Raw genomic sequence first — 22,257 nt, forward strand, 5'->3', positions numbered from 1 at the left:
CAGGAATTGTTAAAGCCAAATATTTGAATGCCAAGAATGTATATGTACTGAAACATTTGAAGGGCTATACAACATGTACAACCAAAAGAGACCTAATAAAAGTCAATTTAAAAAAATGTGGACATGGCATGATTACCAATGGAACAACTCTCCACCAGGGACCAATTGACATAGAAGTGAACAACTTTCCAGCCATCAACAATGAGCAAAATCCATACTATATATTAGACTGTATTAAAAGGCCCGGAAGGGACCAATTTTAAACAATTGAGAGGAAAAACTAATGACTGATCAAATAAAAAAACAAATACATATATGATATACAACAACTAACTACAACCACTGTTTGACAGGCTCCTGACACGAGTCAGGCACATATTTGCAAGAGATGAATATGTCATTCTTGGTTTGCTCTCAAATTGTGATGTCTTTTTTTCTTCTGAGAAACAGAAAGCAAATAATCTATGATTGATAAAGATAAAACTATGAATATATCCAATTTCCCTTATAACAATGTATGCATTAGTTATTAAGAATTTATGATGTAAATACTTTTTTTCTCACCAGCTTAAAGTATTGCTATGTTTATATATGTACACACTCTTTACCATTCAGTGCTCACAAGCACTTTAATTTTTTGCAGTGTAAGTTGTTCTTTTTTTTTAGGAGAACTGGTCCATCAAATGAGTTACATATTAAGTTGGAGGAATGCTATGAACAGTTCAGGAATGTTGAGAGAGAAAGAAAAAAGGTAACATTACCAGCAATGCCAATATATATAAGAAGATGTGGTATGTTACCTATGAGTCTAAATGCTAACATTTTCAATTTCTGTTCATCAAAAACACAAACCATATATTTGTAAAAACGAAAATTAATGTATTAAATAAATGTTGTTCCTTCTAGCTAAGAATAAAATGTGATACCTCCATTAAAAGGGAAAAGGCAAAAAGTGTGAAGTTTATAAGACAGGGTTCACTTTTGGCAACATATTGCATTAAATTTCGACTTAATCATAAATTATGATAAGGGCCAACATTTGGGTTCAATTTCAAAAGACTTAATGCTAGGTCAAATAAATCTCATGATATCATAATAGTATATTACCATATTACAGGCCCCAAAATCAACATATGAATGAGAAATTGACAAAAATAGAATGATTTTGTGCATTTTCTGACTTGTTAGCTTTAAATTTAATAACTGTTGTTCTTTATTATTTACAGACTGAGGCGGAATTGGCACGTCAAAATCCTGGAAAAAGAGTATCGAGTATGAATAATATAGTTGTTCCAAGGCTACCATCCAATCCCTCTAGAGTTGACAGGCTCATAGTAGACTCATTTAAGGAACATGCAAGGGTACTCATTTGAAATTTATTTTACATTATGGAAGAAATTTACATTTATAAGCATTTAATTCCTTCAAAAGGAGCTACTTTTTTGGTTATTTCCCTTGTACTTTTATAGATAAAAGATGTGCAACTTAAGGGGGTGGGAGGGGCATTTAGTCCGAGACCACAATTGCCCTCCCTTGATTTTCGTTGTTCACGAATATAGTACCTAGTGTCGACAGTGGGTTACCTGCCATTTATTTTTATACCCCTTCCAAATTTATTTCTCCATGTTTAATGCCACAAATTGCAAGTAGGGGGGTGAAATTACACTGTAAAAAATTTGGGTCCAGAATTTTAAAGGAAAGTAGTGATTTGGTCCAGCTGAAAAAGGTTAAAAATTAGCACTCCGAAAGCTGTTAAAAGATTTCAAGACGCCCTGAACATAAAATTGTCCATATTTTGAGTTAGAGCCGATGAAGTTTTCTATAATTTTGATATAATTTGTCCCAAAAGTAGTATAACACACTGTAAAAATTTCATTGAGAAAGCGCAGGTGGGATTTTTTTAATTTTCATTTATGTTCTAAAAAAGAAATGCACTACGAAATAATTGTGGTCTTGGACTATTTGAACTCTGGTCTTTTATTTAACTGTAAAAATGCAGGGATTGATTTTCGTTGAGCCTGCAACTTTTGTTGCAGAAAGCTTGACAAAGGGATAGTGAACAGGCGGTGGTGGCGGCGTAAGCTAACTTCTTAAAAGCTTTATATTTTAGAAGGTGGAACACCTGGATGCTATAAGCAATAGGTCTTGTATATTCGGTGTATGGAAGGATTGTAAAGTGTACATGTCCAACTGGCAGGTGTTATCTGACCTTGACCTCATTTTCATGGTTTAGTGGTCATAGTTAAATTTTTGAGTTTTGGTCTATTTTTTCTAATACGAAATGCAATAGGTCAACTATATTTGGTGTATGGAAATATTTTGTGATCTATATGTCAATTGTGCAGGTTTTATTTACCCTTAACCTCATTTTCAGTGTTCATTGCACAGTGTTAAGTATTTGTGTTTTGGTCTGTTTTTCTCAATTTATAAGCAATAGGTCAACTATATTTGTTGTATGGAAGAATTGTTAGCTGTACATGTCTGCCTGTCATGGTTCATCTGACCTTGACCTCATTTTCATGGTTTATTGATCAATGTTTAGTTTTCTTGATTAATGATGAGTTTATGTGACAGTTGTAATAAAGCTTTATATTTAGGACTATCAACATAATGTCAATAATTGGTAAAAAAAGATGAGACATTTCAGCATGTGCACTCTTGTAATATACTAGTTGTTATTTCAACAGATTTTAACACTGATTGATAAAATGGAGAGGTTAAGAAATATAACAGTTCATCCTAACATCCATTCAGCCATGGAAAGATGGCTGGAAGGGATAAGAAAAGTCCAAGCTAGACGAAAGGAAGAGATTGTTAATGCCACAAATCGTCATAGGAACGGAGGTCCTAGACATCAAGAAGACAAAGGTACTATATTAAAGTTTAAAGTGCGTAAATATTGTGTATAAAGTTTACCAATAAAATTGACAATGGAAATGGGGAATATCTTAAAGGTCAACAACCCAACCAAAAAGCAAAAAACAGTCGAAGTCTACCAATGTGTCTTCAATACGGTGAGAAAACCTAGTGTAGAGAAGGGGGCTTTAAGTTGGAATACGGAAAAAAAGTCACAGGAAAAAAAGTCACAAGAAAAGAAGTCACAGGAAAAAAAGTCACAATATGTTTAAGTAAAATTATTTATCAGAAGTATGTTGGAATGCACAGGAAAAAGTCACTTTGTATATATACATGTATGCAATAAGTAATTAATCTGGAGTTTTTTAATGCATAGAAAAAAAATCATAATATACTTGTATCAGATTATTTATATATATATATGTTAGTGGTAAATTTATAATTTTTAAAAACCAAAGGAATGATATATAAACTAATAAAAGCGTAATAGAATATGTTCTTTTTTCAAAATTGACTTTTTAACAAACAGAGAAAGCTGATTCCTTTTATTAGCTCACCTGGCCCAAAGGGCCAAGTGAGCTTTTCCCATCACTTGGCGTCCGTCGTCCGTCGTCCGTCGTCTGTCGTCCGTCGTCGTCCGGCGTCGTTAACTTTTACAAAAATCTTCTCCTCTGAAACTACTGGGCCAAATTACACCAAACTTGGCCAAAATCATCATTGGGGTATCTAGTTTAAAAAATGTGTCCGGTGACCCGGCCAACCATCCAAGATGGCCGCCATGGCTAAAAATAGAACATAGGGGTAAAATGCAGTTTTTGGCTTATAACTCAAAAACCAAAGCATTTAGAGCAAATCTAACATGGGGTAAACTTGTGTAACAGGTCAAGATCTATCTGCCCTGAAATTTTCAGATAAATCGGATAACCTGTTGTTGGGTTGCTGCCCCTGAATTAGTAATTTTAATGAAATTTTGCTGTTTTTGGTTATTATCTTGAATATTATTATAGATAGAGATAAACTGTAAACAGCAATAATGTTCAGCAAAAAAAGATTTACAAATAAGTCAACATGACCGAAATGGTCAGTTGACCCCTTTAGGAGTTATTGCCCTTAATAGTCAATTTTTAACCATTTTTCGTAAATCTTAGTAATCTTTTACATCTTCTCCTCTGAAACTACTTGGCCAAATTACACCAAACTTGGCCAAAATCATCATTGGGGTATCTTGTTTAAAAAATGTGTCCGGTGACCCGGCCAACCATCCAAGATGGCCGCCATGGCTAAAAATAGAACATAGGGGTAAAATGCAGTTTTGGGCTTATAACTCAAAAACCAAAGCATTTAGAGCAAATCTGACGGGGGTAATATTGTTCATCAGGTCAAGATCTATCTGCCCTGAAATTTTCAGATGAATCAGACAACCCGTTGTTGGGTTGCTGCCCCTGAATTGGTAATTTTAAGGAAATTTTGCTGTTTTTGGTTATTATCTTGAATATTATTATAGATAGAGATAAACTGTAAACAGCAATAATGTTCAGCAAAGTAAGATCTACAAATAAGTCAACATGACCGAAATGGTCAGTTGACCCCTTTAGGAGTTATTGCCCTTTATAGTCAATTTTTAACCATTTTTCGTAAATCTTAGTAATCTTTTACAAAAATCTTCTCCTCTGAAACTACTTGGCCAAATCAATCCAAACTTGGCCACAACCATCTTTGGGGTATGTAGTTTGAAAAATGTGTCCAGTGACCCAGCCATCCAATCAAGATGGCCGCCATGGCTAAAAATAGAACCTTGGGTAAAATGCAGTTTTTGGCTTATAACTCAAAAACCAAAGCATTTAGAGTAAATCTGACATGACGTAAATTTGTTTATCAGGTCAAGATCTACCTGCCCTGAAATTTTCAGATGAATTGGACAACCCGGTTTTGGGTTGCTGCCCCAGAATAAGTAATTTTAATGAAATTTTGCTGTTTTTGGTTATTATCTTGAATATTATTATAGATAGAGATAAACTGTAAACAGCAATAATGTTCAGCAAAAAAAGATTTACAAATAAGTCAACATGACCGAAATGGTCAGTTGAACCCTTTAGGAGTTATTGCCCTTAATAGTCAATTTTTAACCATTTTTCGTAAATCTTAGTAATCTTTTACATCTTCTCCTCTGAAACTACTTGGCCAAATTACACCAAACTTGGCCAAAATCATCATTGGGGTATCTTGTTTAAAAAATGTGTCCGGTGACCCGGCCAACCATCCAAGATGGCCGCCATGGCTAAAAATAGAACATAGGGGTAAAATGCAGTTTTGGGCTTATAACTCAAAAACCAAAGCATTTAGAGCAAATCTGACAGGGGTAAAATTGTGTAACAGGTCAAGATCTATCTGCCCTGAAATTTTCAGATAAATCGGATAACCTGTTGTTGGGTTGCTGCCCCTGAATTAGTAATTTTAATGAAATTTTGCTGTTTTTGGTTATTATCTTGAATATTGTTATAGATAGAGATAAACTGTAAACAGCAATAATGTTCAGCTAAGTAAGATCTAGAAATAAGTCAAAATGACCAAAATCGTCAGTTGACCCCTTAAGGAGTTGTTGCCCATTTTATTCAATTTTTAACAATTTTCACTAATTTGGTAAATTTTTGTAAATTTTTACAAAATATTTTTCACTGTATCTAAAGGTCCAAGTTTATTATAGATAGAGAAAATTCTAAGTACCAAGAATGTTCAGTAAAGTAAGATCTACAAACACATCACTATCAGCAAAACACAATTTTGTCATGAATCCATCTGTGTCCTTTGTTTAATATGCACATAGACCAAGGTGAGCAACACAGGCTCTTTAGAGCCTCTAGTTTAATATTGAGCCTAAGTTGTATTTCATTGGTATATGGCTTCCTACGGAGGCAGGAAGTGAAAGGTCTACAAAGGGGGAAGGTGCCACAAGAAGCCACACATCAATATCAACAGTCCCTATAAATACTAAGCTAATATAATTAATATTTAACACTAAAATAAAGGATACTTATCTTCAAAAATCCAAATAACATGTGGTCAAGTCATAAACTGTACTTCTTACTTGAATTCAAAATGAAATCAGAGGAAATTGTTGCTGTTTAAATCACATCTCTTTCATAAGAGATATAAAACAAAATAATTACAACAAATTCTTGAAAACATGTATCAATAGTACACCAGCATGTACAGGTTTCATTTAAATGATTTGTGATTTATATCTAAATTTCCAACGCTAGTCTTTTAAAATGAATTAAAAAAATGTCCATTTCCATACAAAATATCTATTTGGAATGTTTCTCCTGTTAATACATGTATGTGCAGACCATATGACTATTTCATACAAAAATATATATTGTGACTTTTTTTCCTGTGACCTTTTTTCCTGTGACTTTTTTTCCGTGACTTTTTTTCTGTGACTTTTTTTCCTGTGGCTTTTTTTCCTACAGTTTTACCCTTGTCTGTACTTTCTTTAATTGGTTTCTGTTCTCTAACTCTAGTTTGCCTCAACCAAATGTTATGAAGTTATACACCTTGCTTATTACCATAAAACACAGATCAAGGTGGAATTTGGGTAGCGTTACTCTTGCCTTTCTAGAGTTATACCCCTTTACAAACAGAAAAATTGCAGAATTTATGTTACCGTCCGCTTTCTTAAGTTTTCCTTAACCAAATGTTATGAAACTTATTTGCAATGCTTATTACCGCAAAACATAGATCAAGTTTGAATTTTGTTGGCCTAACTTTTACTGTTCTAGAGTTGTGACCCTAACTAATGGAAAAATTGCCATTTTTATAAGACCGCAAAAATTGAAAATTTTTTGGTCGTATATTTGTATCACGTTGGCATCGTCGTTGTCGTAGTCCGAAGACATTTGGTTTTCACATTATAACTTTAGTATAAGTAAAAAGAAATCTATGAAATTTTAACACAAGGTTTATGACCATAAAAGGAAGGTTGGGATTGATTTTGGGAGTTTTAGTCCCAACAGTTTAGGTATTAGGGGCCAAAAAGGGCCCAAATAAGCATTTTCTTGGTTTTCGCACTATAACTTTAGTTTAAGTGAATAGAAATCTATGAAATTTTGACACAAGGTTTATGACCACAAAAGGAAGGTTTGGATTGATTTTGGGAGTTGAGGTCTCAACAGTTTAGGAATAAGGGGCCAAAAAGGGCCCAAATAAGCATTTTTCTTGGTTTTCACACCATAACTTTAGTATAAGTAAATAGAAATCTATCAAATTTAAACACACGGTTTATGACCTTAAAAGGAAGGTTGGGATTAATTTTGGAAGTTTTGGTCCCAACAGTTTAGGAATAAGGGGCCCAAAGGGTAAAAAATTAAACTTTGTTTGATTTCATCAAAAATTGAATAATTGGGGTTCTTTGATATGCCGAATCTAACTGTGTATGTAAATTCCTAATTTTTGGTCCCGTTTTCAAATTGGTCTACATTAAGGTCCAAAGGGTCCAAAATTAAACTTAGTTTGATTTTAACAAAAATTGAATTCTTGGGGTTCTTTGATATGCTGAATCTAAAAATGTACTTAGATTTCTGATTATTGGCCCAGTTTTCAAGTTGGTCCAATTTGGTCCAAATTGGGGTCCAAAATTAAACTTTGTTTGATTTCATCAAAAATTGAATAATTGGGGTTCTTTGATATGCCAAATCTAACTGTGTATGTAGATTCTTAATTTTTGGTCCCGTTTTCAAATTGGTCTACATTAAAGTTCAAAGGGTCTAAAATTAAATTAAGTTTGATTTTAACAAAAATTGAATTCTTGGGCTTCTTTGATATGCTGAATCTAAACATGTACTTAGATTTTTGATTATGGGCCCAGTTTTCAAGTTGGTCCAAATCAGGATCCCAAATTATTATATTAAGTATTGTGCAATAGCAAGAAATTTTCAAGTTCACAGTATTCAGCAATAGGAAGAAATCTTCAATTGCACAGTATTGTGCTACAGCAAGAAATTTTCAATTGCACAGTATTGCGCAATAGCAAGAAATCTTCAATTGCACAGTATTGTGCAATAGCAAGTATTTTCAATTGCACAGTATTGAGCAATAGCAAGAAATATCTAATTGCACAATATTGCGCAATAGCAAGAAATTTTCAATTGGAGTTATCTTTCTTTGTCCAGAATAGTAGTTGAATCAACTTAAATCATTGTTTTACACAATATACAATGTATATTCACTTTTACTACCAACTGATAAATTAAAACAATCTTTACCATTCAGTGATAACAAGCACTTTTTTTTACATTTTATTGCGAACCCAATTGAACCTTTCCATAGATTCACCTGATAACTACCTGTCCATTTAAACTTTTGGCAGTTCTATTGTTCCATCTAACAAATACAACAGGTATTGTTCTCTGTATAGTTTATTCACTCAGACCTTTAAATTTCTTCTAAGAGAAATCTATCACTCATTAATTAATCTACCAGAGTAAAAAGTTTATCTGCTAAATTGATGGAAATTACATGTTTCACATAAAAAAAAATGCCTGTGATTTGATGCTTATTAAAATAAATTAAATATTTTTTTTCAATCTGTTCAAAATAAATAATAATTTAATCATAAAAAGTTTGTTTTAAAAAAAAAAAGTATTGTTCGTATGAAAATTTGCATCTTTTAGTTTTTGTTATTATAGAATACTTTTAAGAAGGCCTTAATATATAAACATCAACATTTTTAGGTTTTTTTTATCAATTTTTTTTTTCGAAATAGGAATAATGTTGATTTTTTTCAGAAATCAACTTTTATTAATGTTTGATTCAGTGTTTACATTCAACAGATTGAAAATATAATACATTCAAACTCATATACTGTTTTTTATAAATAGTAAACATGTTTTTTCCATCTAATTTAGCAGTTGATTTTTTACTCGGGTAGATTAATCAATGAGTGATAGATTTCTCTTAGAAGAAATTTAAAGGTCTGAGTGAATAAACTATACAGAGAACAATACCTGTTGTATTTGTTAGATGGGACAATAGAACTGCCAAAAGTTTAAATGGACAGGTAGTTATCAGGTGAATCTATGGAAAGGTTCAATTGGGTTCGCAATAATATTTTATGATGTATTTAAATGAGTAGTTATTGTTGCAAACTCCATTAGAAATTTGAATTGAGATCAGTTTTGGAATAAGGGGGGGAAAAAATGGGGGGGGGGGGGGGGGGGATTTCAATTTTTCCCATTTCAGATTTCATAGATAAAAAGAAAATTTCTTCAAACATTTTTTTGAGAGGATTAATATTCAACAGCATAGTGAATTGCTCAAAGGCAAAACAAATTTTTTAAGTTCATTAGACCACATTCATTCTGTGTCAGAAACCTATGCTGTGTCAACTATTTAATCACAATACAAATTTAGAGCTGAATCCAGCTTGAATGTTTAGTCCATACTTGCCCCAACCGTTCAGGGTCCAACCTCTGCGGTTGTATAAAGCTGCGCCCTGCAGAGCATCTGGTTTTGTTTTTGTTCTCTAACTTAGTTTTGCCTCAATCAAATGTTTTGAAACTTATACACAATGTTTATTACCACAAAACACAGATTAAGTTCACATTTTGGTAACTTCATTTTTACAGTTGTTGATGTCTGTCTCTTCATAATCTGATACGCAGAGGGGGCATCATCTGTATCCCATGGACACATTCCCCATTTTTTTTTTTATCATTTTAAGAGGAACATTTTCAGGTAAGTCCTAGATATTTGAAAGCCAGATGTATTAGCATTGCCAAAGTTCATTTCCATAGAGATTATTTGACCCTGTCTCTTTATTCAAGCTTCAATAATTTTTCATGTCTTACACATTAAAGTATGTGATCAGTGATATTGTTTGCCTCAAATAACAGCCGAAATTCGGCCTTTTCCCCTAGAGAAAATTCCCAATTTCTAAAAAAAATGGCTTAAAATTCCTCCCAAAAAGGTCTACATTTTCCCCAAACAGTGATAGCATTGGTAGTAATGTTTGTAAATATCGTATTCATGTTATTATTTTGATATTATAAAGCACTTTAGAGATACGGTTTTCTGATCAGAATCATCATGGTGTTTGTAACACATGAAGTTTTCAATGCATTAAGTACCATCATTGCTTCTGTTTTTTTCCCTCTTCGAAAAGTACCTTCGAGGTTGAAAATGTCTGACAACCAAAATAGACATGAAAAAACAGTGCAAAAAAGACAGCAAAGGTCAGCAAAAAATCGGAGATGTGGTTAGAATAATATTTCCCAATTTCAATAAAAAATATGCATTTTTCCCAATAAAAAACGGTAGAGGTAGTTTTGAAAAAAGACAACAATATCACTGGTGATAAGGTCATTTTAAGAGGAACACTAATGGTAGGGGGTTATTATAGCATGGGCATATCTAATTTCCATCAAGATTATTTGGCCCTGCTTCCTGAGTCTAGCATTATACAATGTACTAACAAAATTGCATACAGGAGTGACATATCTCTATCTTCACTTGATTAAATTTTTTATTTCATGAAACTATAATGCCTTCCTGATTTTTGGGATACGATTGCTTTCAAGCAATCTGTAGACTTATCCCGGTGGCTCAGAGCATTGCCCTCACGTCAATCGTTTTATTCTAAACATGAAGGAACATCTCAGATTCTTATGATTGTCTTGCTTTAAAAGGTAAAAACAAACAAAGGGATTGAACTTAATCAACTTTCCTATAATGTTCTTTTCATAATCTTCATGTTTGATAATTCCCTTGACTTATATGCGTGTTTTCAACAACACGGAAAATCAGAATTAAGCAGTATTTATATTTAGTGTTTTTATAAATTTAGAAACACGTCAGAGGGAATTCCCAGTTTTGATAAAATGCCAGAGTTCTCTGAATACCGATAAATCTATTTCTGTCATATAAGAACTGAAGTGGAGTTTTTCTTATATGTTACCGTTATGAAACTGATTTTTGAGATTGTACTTCCATAAAGAAATAGAGAACCATCTAGGTCGTTTAATAGACATTTAATATATCTTGCCCCTGGGTTTGTTTTGGAAATTATGCGCATGCGTATAGTTTTCTTGACTTCAAGGGGTTTTAGATTGAATGGTTGCTCTGGATTCCCCACTCAATTAATTAATTTATAACTCATGGGATCTTTTCTATGAATGTCTGCTATTGAGGGTTATTGTTGTTGCATAATTTTAAATCATATGCATCATTTAAATTAAAATAAATGTATTCCATATCGTAGAACACCCCTTCAGGTGAAATGGAGTCTTCCATATTATCGTTTCGAGTTGTCTCCCTCCCGGGGGTATCTTCCGTGAATTCTGAACCTAAACAAGACGTCGAGTATTAGCTCGTTCTGTCAATAAACGTCGTATTATATTAGCAAACGAATGCAATTTAAACCGATAAATGTGTACGGAAAGGAGTCATGATCACTGACCCAAAGGAAATTAAATATTTAAAGAGTTAGGAATGGGGTTCCTCCTAGAATTTACGTAGGAAAATAGGTGATAAGATACGAAGTGAAATACCTTCGCTCACTCTCACTCTTGAGTCTCAGTGACTGCTGTGGAAAGTAAACTTGGAATTGATAGTACAAAAATAAAACAGAATAGGCCTAATTACATTGTTCATACACTTTTATCCGGGTTTGGCTATTTTGTAACTATTTACATGTGCAGTTACTAGAAATGTTCACACAATCCATACCTTTATGAATAACATATAAAACTACCCCACAGAAATTATTCAAATCTTAGAACTAATACATAAATAAACTTTTTTTTTTATACATACATTGATGTGTTGTTGTGAGGAAGTGTATGTGCAGTCATGGATGTTTATAAAATAAGGACATAAAACATCACTGGAAATCAACATGAGATTGTGATCTACTACAAAAAGTTATGAAATCCTTATGACACATTTATGTTATGTAATTATTTCATCTTGCACTTTAACCATTTCAGATGTTCTTGCTTTAGCAGCAAGCATTAGTGAATTGTCAGAATTAACCAGAAGGGCCAGAACTGCACAATGGTGTTCCCTCCAGGCAGCTGATAAGGACAACCCTTGTCTGACTAAATATGGAATAGATATACAATCCTTGACAACAGTCAAACAAGGAGAATCTCCTGGTAAAGATAAGACATAGAAATATCAGAGGAATAGTCAACAGTTGGCATTTATGTGTGAAATATTATGTGATAGTAGATATTAAGTTCAGTCATAATCATGAGAGATACTGATCAGAAAATTACTAGTAGGTTGTGATATTAGAACATTAGGTGGCCATTATTATTTTATTTTTGTAATCAAAGTTAAGATTAATATTATTTGATGTTATTTTAGAACACTTTTGTAGATTTTTAATAACTTGCATGATGTCATGAATTGCATTATGAATAGTTTGTATTAAAGTTCCTGCCAGTGGTAAATGTTGAATCAGAGTGTAATATTATTGGTTTATTTTTTTATTAAAGATTTCATATATAGACATTGCACATTGGCTATGCTCACTGACAGTATTTCCTGTCTAAGGACCAAGCTGGATCAGGTAAAGAGCATTTTAAAAGACAATTCAGTTTCAGAAATAATGCATATTAATTTAAATACATGCAAAATCTTTTTATGTTTGGTTTTATTATGTTTTCTTTCCTCTGGAAACAGTAAACCTTCGAAATTGCAGTTGAATAAACTCATTTATTGATTATAGGAATATTTGCCTTAAAAAGGTAATTATCCATACAATTGATTCAGACGCATTCTTTCTCTTCTTTGGCTTCACAAATAATCGTTGAAAAAAACTTCATAAAATTTGCTTTTACAAAAACAGAATTGATATTTGGACTAATACTTGTTGGGGAGGGAGTCCATTAATTTTTACATATTTTCTCAGGTATTGTGCATCTATTCCTGTTTTACTGTCTGTTAATATAGACACATGTTTATGTAGAACTAATTTAATTCTATCAACAAGTAATGTAGAATTGCCCATCAGGATATTATAATAAAATTGTGTTTTGGCCTTTAGAATTTAAATAGTTCATAGCATTTAAAGTGTATGTATATAGTCTTTCATCATTCCCTAACATAGTTAGATGTAAATTTACTAGTTTTATTAAGTTATTGTTATTTAGAAATGATATTTCATATCAGGTGCATATTTATTGAATCAGCTTCTTTTTGTATTCAGCAGCTTAGAAAGGTGATTGCTTTATGTTCATATAGCCATTTAAAAATTATGGAAAATTTATAGTAATAAACAATTGATAAGAGTTGTTTGAACTCATATTCAAATATATCTGTGGTCAGATAACCAACCTTATGGCCATGGCCAGAAATGGGTCATTGGAATTTGTCAAAACTTGAAATATGAATGAGCAGATGTTAAAAAAAAATTTTTTTTATTGAGTCTTAAATGAAAATGAACATATTTCGAAAATTGCTGTTATGAATCTGAAAGAGCTGTTATAGTTATGTTTATTATTTAGATCAAATAGTATTATTTATCATTTTGTACATAATAAGCAGGAAGTAGAATTTTTATGAAGTTATACAGCAGGGCATGTAATCATATAGTTTATTAATATGTAAATATCTTTAATACTGCCATAATTTCTCTTTTCATCTTTGGTAATAACACATAGTATGTTGTTGAAGCATAAAAGATTGAAAACAGATTTTGTGGTTACATTATTTCTGTTCATAAAAAATAACAATATATCTTCTGTGTTCTAAAACTTTGCATTTGAGTTAATTTCTTTTCAATATATTATTTTTGAAGAGTATAAGTGCCATATCTCTTTTGTAAGATTAAGTGCCAGTCTGCCTAAGAATCAGGCAGTGGTGAAAACATGACCAAAAAACCCCACCCAAATTGACATTGATTTCAGTTCATAATATGTAGTTATGCACAAAAATAACATTCATTTTTGTTTTCTGTTCTGGTAATAGAAGATACAATTTGGTTGAAATGCACTAGAAATGATCGAATAAGGGGAGATAACTCTGTAATTTGCTATCATTCTAACCAATTTTCTAACCGAGTTATTTGATATTACAAGACACACACAAACGAAAGACTAATAATTTTTAACTCAGGATGATAGTTAGTATTAAATAACATGATTAGCTCAGTGGGTTTTTTCTGATCATGTTTTGATTTTTACCTAAATTGGCTGCTTCTTACAAAGACTAGCACTTAAATAAAACATGTAAATACACAGTTAATGAAGAGAGTTCATCAATCTTGTTCATGGTGCATCAAATTTCTAGTCTTTCATTCTAATATTTATCACTATGTCTTCAAGTTCATAATGTAACAGTATTATTCTGTGTTGGGCACACATTTTGTGCTATTAAAAAAATAAATGCCATATAGGCTTCTTTTTCCCCCTTTTTAACATTAGTTTCTCTTAATATGTTTGAGGAATTGAAAACAAATCAGATATGTTGAAAATCTTGTATATCTGGGATCTGTTATCAGTCATAACATAATCATTCAAACTTGTAAAGTTGCAATGAATAGGAATTTAACTTTTCCTTATTTATATTTTGGATTAAATGGATGGTTAAACAATCCAAATTAATATGTTGGGGATATAAATAGATTGTTTTGTTTTATTTTCTATTGAATTTTTTTAACATAGTTGGTGTTTACCATTTTCATTTTTATAATTAGACATCAGTTGGTCAAGTTGTAGATGCCAATTTTCCAAGTATTTTAGTTGTTGTACAGATATAGTAATGAATAAACAGTTTATTTTATTGGTAGATGTTGATTTTGTAGTAAATATGAGATTAGCCCATTTATGTTTAAAAGTAACATGTATTTATTGAAGAGGCATGTCTCTGAATCAATCAAAATTATCATGTAGTATACTGCCCATTAAAAAATAAAACTGTAAATGCCATGCAATCGAAAGAATTTGTTAAATCTTGCCACCACTTAATGAAAATAAAGTAGTTTGGAATTTATATGGGTTTCCTTGTTTCATTAACCAAATTTCAATAAATATGATGAATATCCATGTAAAAATAGCTTCTGCTGCAGAAAACCCACTGAAACAAAACTAGTACTGATTTCTAAGAAACCATTTATTTTATCATTATTTCAGTAAATATAAATGCTCATGTTTGATATCAGGTTAGAAAAAGAGAAAATAAGTTCTTAAAAGTAAGAGAAGTCTGTGTTTTGGCTTGTATTAAAATTAAGTATTACATGTAATGCATTATCTAGGTGTGTTATATAGATAATATAATACATGAATAATCATGAAAATATTATTCATAGATAGACCAGAAAATAATTATTTTAATATTTGAACAGATCCGGTATATTGCTGATTCTGAAAATCTTAAAAGCAGAAAACTATAATATGTATTACTAAATAGCAAGAAATTTTTAATAAAAGTATTGTTTTTTAATCAGAAAAGTTAAAGAATAATTGCTCCCAGAACTAAATTTTGTTCATCATTACACTGAAATTTCATAGATGATGCTGTCTTCAGTATATAAACTTTAAATGGCTTTTAATGTAACAAATTCACTTGATCTTGTGCATAATATTACTCAGTTCTTTAAGAGCATTTAATTGTCTAGCACTTCTCTGTTGAATTTGAGAGAAGTTCGGAACTAAATTTTGTTGTAAGTGAGATCCAAAGTTTTTATTATTCAAAATGATGGAAAAATAAAATATTTTAAAATTAATCATCTTGATTTATTTATTTCAAATATACTATCATTTAGAACTGCTTTTAGTTTAGTTGAGCATAGTCACAATAAAAGACACAGTTCTACTGTATGTTAATTAAAATATCTATATCCATTGTTTCAGCATTAATGTTATATTTTCTCTACCTTTGTTGCAATATTTTTTTAAGTGTAATAATTTTATGCAAGGTTTTTTTCTACTTGTTAAAAATGATTTGGTATTCTACCTATGCACATATTCTGTATTTTGTTGGAAGGAGCACAATATATATATTATAGTCACATTACCATAATCTATGAAATAAAATAGTCAGGTTTAGATAATATAATGGTTGTTTTATAGTATAATGGCTAGAATTTTTATTATGACATTCTTTTTTTACTATGTAGAAATAATGTTGCCAACCCTGTCACTTTGTAGCAGTAAAGTTGTTTGCTAAATTTGAAAAATGTCTGCTTTTCCATTTGTAATTCATCTGCATTTTGACCTTCTTAAAATTTTGCAATAGGGTATTATAATCCTAAAAGATATCTTGCAAGACTTCAGAATGGATAGCATTTTGGTTTGTTTTGTAATGTTTGACACTCAAATCTAACCATCATCTTCAATACTCAAAGTGTTTTATAACCAGATAATCTTAAGTGATTATGTTTCCAATTAAAGGAAAAATATTTCCCCAACTTGTGTCAAAGTTTTATTCAAATGTATTTAAGTAAGTTGCATTACAACTTTCTTTAACTTAAATGCCATTTTATCAAACGTATTCAATATAATAATGATCACAGATAGAACCAGTTTGGCAAAGGCTTTCATTAGGGTTAACTCTTAAATATGTTTGGATTCAAGTAAAGAATATCTTCATTACAAGTGTTTTAAATTAAGGAAAAGCCTGTTTTTAATTATTTCTCTCTTTAAGTCTGAAATTTTTGAATTTTATAGAAAATGAAAATTGCAAAATCATTATGCATCTTGCGATGAAATATATATTTTTAAAGGAATACAACTTCTTAGATAAAAATTGAAAAAGGTGAACCTATTATGTTTGAAAATTTGAACTCATTTAAACATTTTACAGTAATAAATTAAACAGCTTGGATGTGAAGGGTTGGCACTTTTGTAGAGTTGTGTGTTTATTTACTAGAGATGCCATACTATTTACAATATTTATATAGAAGTGTGTAGCTTTTTATGACAAAAGTGAATATTTATCACAATAAACTAGATATATTGTAGCTGCAAATGATCAGGGTGTTAATAGAATGTTGAAATGGTATTTTCATATGAATCTGTCGTTGTTATCATCATTAAAAAGTCGAAAGGCCTCATTTAGAATTTAATGAAAATTACAGTTTGAATTATTTTTTCTACTTTACTTCTTTAGAAATCCTTGTACTAGCTACTAAAATTAACACAGAACAAAGTTCTACCAAATACCAAAAAACATAAAAGAATTTGAAACGGAATTTTCAAAAGTTTTGTTCTTCTGGGTTGATATTTGATTTTAATGAAGTTGATAAAACTGTATTTAAATCATTTAATGGTGTAAATAATGTTGATCTCATATATACGGTTGTGTTGTATATTTACAAAGTGCATGAAAATATTGCATGTTACAAAGTACTGATTTGAAGAATTAGTTTGCCTTTATATAAATCAAATATCATGTGACTGAAAAATTGAGATATTTTAAAGGGCTTACAATACAGTTTTGATTTAAATTTTATAATGATTAATGCAATACAAATTATGATGAAATCAAAATATATTTAAGGTCAATAGGATATTAGACAATAAATAATTTGTGTTAGAAATATTTGACAAGGAAACGTTTAAATTACATTTACTTTTTGTTTGTGATTTAAAACATGAAATATTTGAAAGTGTAGTTTGGATTCATCAACATATAAAACTGACAAATTTGAAATAAAGGATATTATAAGATAGACATACATAGGTGTCTTACCATAATAAATTTTTCAATAAAAAAAAACAAAATTTGGGTTTATAGACTGGTAGTAAATAACTAAAGTGGAAAAATCACATTAAAGCCATAACAAACTACCACAATTTTCTTATTAACAACAAATATAAATATATCTTAAAACAGTTGAAAGATTTATTCATAATTTCTATATTTCTAGAGAAAAATAAGATCAAGTGAAAATATTAATATAAAATGAAGTATAAGTGAGAATTGCAAAAGACATTCATATTTTCTCACTATCCGTTCTCTTGAAATGAAGAAATGTTTAAAGTTGTTTGCCTTAAATATATTTTTATTTATTTTAATTTGTTCAAAATGAAATGACAATCAAATTTTTTATTTTTCTGAATATTTAATGTTTTTATTTTTATTGCTGTAGAATGAAATAACATTTATAATGGGTTTGGGGTAAATTTGTATGGTCAATTGATTCTTTGTATATACTGTTCACAACAGTATAATGTTTATTGACTGATATTCAATTACAATACATGGAATATATTTAAGACTGGTAGTCTTTGTTTGAAATTTCGTTTAAAAGGTTGAAATGGAAGGTTTCATAAATACAGATTAATATGACTTGAATGATTGACTTGACTTGCAAAACTTGACAGAGATGCGATTAAACTTATTTTGACAAAATTGGACCAAATTTACTGCTTATAGGGGAAAATTACATTAATGTTTAGCTTTTATAAATGTTCTACAAAAAAACCAAATCAAATTCTGATCCCTCTTAAACTGTAGGATATGTCCCTTTAATAAGGACATTCTGTTTATGTAGTAATCATTTAACTTGTTTACTTATCATAATTTTTTTTTCAACAAAGAAAAAATTATTTACGCTTCAGCTTTGTAAAAATTGAAAATGTAAAGATATCGTCCAAATCAAGTGATATTTATGATTTTGGTTATTTATATATGAGTAAAATATGAAATTGAATAGTGTTTTGAAGAACATGTGTTATATAAATTTAGAGATTAAAACTATTTTTGATTTTTTAGTTGCAAAAATAATTAATTGAAAGCAATACAGTGTTGTACTTATTTTTAAAACATTAATTTTAAATCAATGAAAATGAATATTTGTCTCAAATTATTTAGAAATTGAGTGTTTATTTGTAATACCCTGATCTAAGGCAGAGCTGTGATTATTATATTAGTTGTTATTTATTATTGTATACTAGATTTGCATAGAAATAGTTGGAATCTCATGTTTATTATTTTTATTGGTGTTATTTGTTGAAAAATGTTTTCCCTTTGAGGGACTGAGATTGAATTTGATGAGTACTGAAAAGATTTTTTTTAAAAGACCTCTTAAATTTGTCTTACTTTTTATTTCTACCACTTCCACATAAATACTAATGCTTTATTCCAGCTTTTGTCTAATACTGTCAGAGTAATAATAGTTGTAGGACTAACTATTAATTTCATTCAATCAAATTTATTTCTATTTAATTTTTAACTAGTATGGTACAAAGAAAACTTTTTTTTCAAAAGTGGCTTATTAGCAAACTGAGGATTATCATATTAATATCCATCAGTATTGGTTAGAGAAAAATATTTTATTAAAATACTGCCATAGGATATTTAATTGGTTAAAATGACATTTGTACCTGAAGTCAAGTTTTGAAGATAAATATCTCCTTCTATGCAAGTTTAACTGATCAAACTTGTAAATTTTTGGTTAAGTGTAAAGATATCTATTCAATTCTAAAATAAAAGATTAATTCATTTCAAAATTCTAGAATATAGTATATAACTATCTGAATAAGTGGGTGTATTTGGTAGAAACAAAGTATTTATGTAAAACATTAATTTTGAGGTCTTTTGTTGATAGGCTTTGTCTGAATCAAGTTCACATGTTAAGACTATTATATTAAGATATGGTATACATCCATACCCATGGTGTTGAATTCACTGTTTATCCTATTACACTAACATTCCAATATAAATGTGTTTTATTTCTTGATACAATGATCACTTGTGGCATGTGCTTCAAGGATTCATATTGAAATAAATAGTTCATGTTTAAAAAAAAAAAATGATTTCATACGGTTTAAAAAGCTGTATTAGATTGTAAGGCAGTATTTTTTTTTATTTGATTTAAGTATTTTGTTACACAATTATAAAAATTTAAATTATGGAGATTTTTATGTGAACTTGAAAAATGTGTATAGTACCGGGTAATGAGATTCATAAACTGATTGTTGTATTGGTTTTAAAAGAAAGGTTTGGTATGGACCCAGGTGATTTGTTAGCTCAAGGTATTGTTTCATTTCTTGTTAAAATAATGTTTTTTTTTGTTTTCATATATTTGATCTTCTTCATGTGTAATGTTTGTCTTATTACAAAATTGTCAATTCATTATGCTTTGATTTATTGAGACTTGCTTACAGAATCTACTGCTCACAACATTTTGTTCAGATGTTCCCAGTATTAATACAGCAATAAATTATTATTTTCATATATAAATGATGAGAATTAGCATTATTGAATAGTATTAAGTTTAACCTTTAAGATTAAACATTACACTATTGAATCTTATTTCAATTGACTGTGTAGGCATTTGCTTGAAGCTTTTTTCATGTTTGAAAAACTTATGTAACAGTAATATATAACTCCTTGCATATAAGTACTGGTATTTACCAAACTAACAAGAAATACTTTTAATCATTAAAGAAACAGGGTTTTATGTCATTTAAATTTTGAATATGCTTGCTAGGCCTCATGTTTCATTATGTTTAGAAAATTAAGGTATGAACTTACTGACTTTTTTGCAGAAATAGTCTGAAGAAAATAGTTCAAGTTCGTTTAAAAAACCCAGATAAACAGTAAAAGAAATAGAGCCCATGATTTTTTTAAGAAATGGTCCAAAATACTGTTCATATTATTGTAGCTCATAAAGACAACAATATTTTCCTTTTCAATTTTAGTGATTGTATGTGTTATGGGATAATGTGCAACATTGACTTGACAGCAATATTTTTGTAGCAGGCTCATACAGCAATATTGCTTCATTATGATTATGTGTAATTTATATAGAATAGTCCATACTCCTTTGTAAAACAGAATTGTAATAATGATCATTTTTGACAACCCAGTAATATGAAACAGCTGTTGACATCTTTGTTAGATGATAATAGGATTTAAAATTATCATATATTTCAAAAAGTCAAAAAATATGGTTGGTAAAACTTATGATTGTAAAATAAAATATATCTAAATGATAAAAAACTTCAGAATCAAACAATACTGTTACAAATCATTTCCATGACAATATTTTTGCTGTTATACCTTGAGCTTTGAGAAAGTGATTTAGGGCAGCTTGTGTAACGAGTGCCTTGGAAAGAATTTTATTTTCTGGTTAATATTGTTTGCTGTTTTGAATTTTAATAAAAATGGTTAATACTTATTGTAGCTTGTTTCTTTTTATTATGCCTGTTGATATCTTCCATTACTACAACAATGCGTAGGCTCACCTTATACATTTGATAAAAATATAGAATATTTTAAAAGAAACAACAAATACATTGTTCAGTATTGAAAGAAAAAAAAAAACATGGATAAGTATATCAGTTGTCTCGTTATTTGTTATTTATGTACAATTGTAAGAAAACACCAATAATTGTGAAATTTTATATTCTTTATTTTATTATTGAAGAAAAAATATGCTTACTAGCAGTGCAAATTTGTATGATAAGGCAAACTATTTGAACTTTCAATTCAAAATCTTTTATATAAACCCCCAAATAACATCCATCAGATGTACATATTGTTGCAAGAGCTTCAAACTTTTCGAGATATTGTCGTTTATGATATTTAGATATTCGATGAGTGGAGACATCTGCTCGACCTTGTTTGTATTACAAATCCCAGCACCATCCATTCTACAGGCGAACATGCCACCAAAGACTACCAAATTAGTCAAACTAGTGGTTAACTTCAAACCAAATCTAGCATTCCATGAAATGAACCCTAAAACAAATGATAAAAATAATTAAAATACACAAGAATCATTTTTGGAAAGATTAGAACTTGTTCTAAATCTTTACTAAGGCACTGGCCTCCCTAACAAAACGACAGGTTAGCTACTGTTACTAAATGAATTCACACTGAAATATAGTTTCCTATAGTTCTCATGTATGTGCACATAATACACATATGAACTGACATTTTTTTGGAGCAGTTCATCCAAGAATGTATGTAACTAAGGTGTGTTGATGTGCAGGCTTTTTTTTATATAATTTTGGTTAGGTAATTGGGTATTGATATAATACTATAATGATTGACAACTGTCATTATCACCAAACAATCAGAAACAAGGTGGACCTTTAATTACAATGCCTCACCTCCTAAACTGTAAATCAAATTGACCACATTACTTATCAACCTCAGTCTTACATAATTAGAACCTTCCATATACAACTTCAATATATATATACAAATATTTGACCTCATAATTGAATTCACAAATGTATATAAGATGTTTGATACATATAAAGATGATAGATTTATTTATTGCCTATTACTTTTGATCTACAATACATAAAATGATTCTGTAAATTATATCTGAAAGATAAATGATGAATGGATTAACAAGATCTTTTAAAAAAAAATGAAATATTAATATAAATATGAATATATGAAAGCTATTCAAGTAAGGCCTATAATTTACTTGACAAATTT

The 22,257-nt window shown here is 29.9% G+C and overlaps 1 protein-coding gene across 1 annotated transcript in view; it reads left to right on the forward strand.

Annotated features, from left to right (window-relative positions):
- LOC143064323 (uncharacterized) overlaps nt 1–20,984 on the forward strand; it is a 35,419-nt gene extending 14,435 nt beyond the window's left edge. Inside the window, exons 6-9 of the mRNA XM_076237078.1 lie at nt 667–751; nt 1,227–1,361; nt 2,688–2,868; nt 11,838–20,984. Of these exons, the coding sequence (XP_076093193.1) occupies nt 667–751; nt 1,227–1,361; nt 2,688–2,868; nt 11,838–12,022 (586 nt within the window). The 3' untranslated portion in view covers nt 12,023–20,984. The remainder of the gene's footprint in view (nt 1–666; nt 752–1,226; nt 1,362–2,687; nt 2,869–11,837) is intronic.
- Nucleotides 20,985–22,257: the final 1,273 nt, after the last annotated feature.

The sequence above is a fragment of the Mytilus galloprovincialis genome, chromosome 2, assembly GCF_965363235.1.
Source record: "Mytilus galloprovincialis chromosome 2, xbMytGall1.hap1.1, whole genome shotgun sequence".
NCBI lineage: Eukaryota > Metazoa > Mollusca > Bivalvia > Mytilida > Mytilidae > Mytilus > Mytilus galloprovincialis.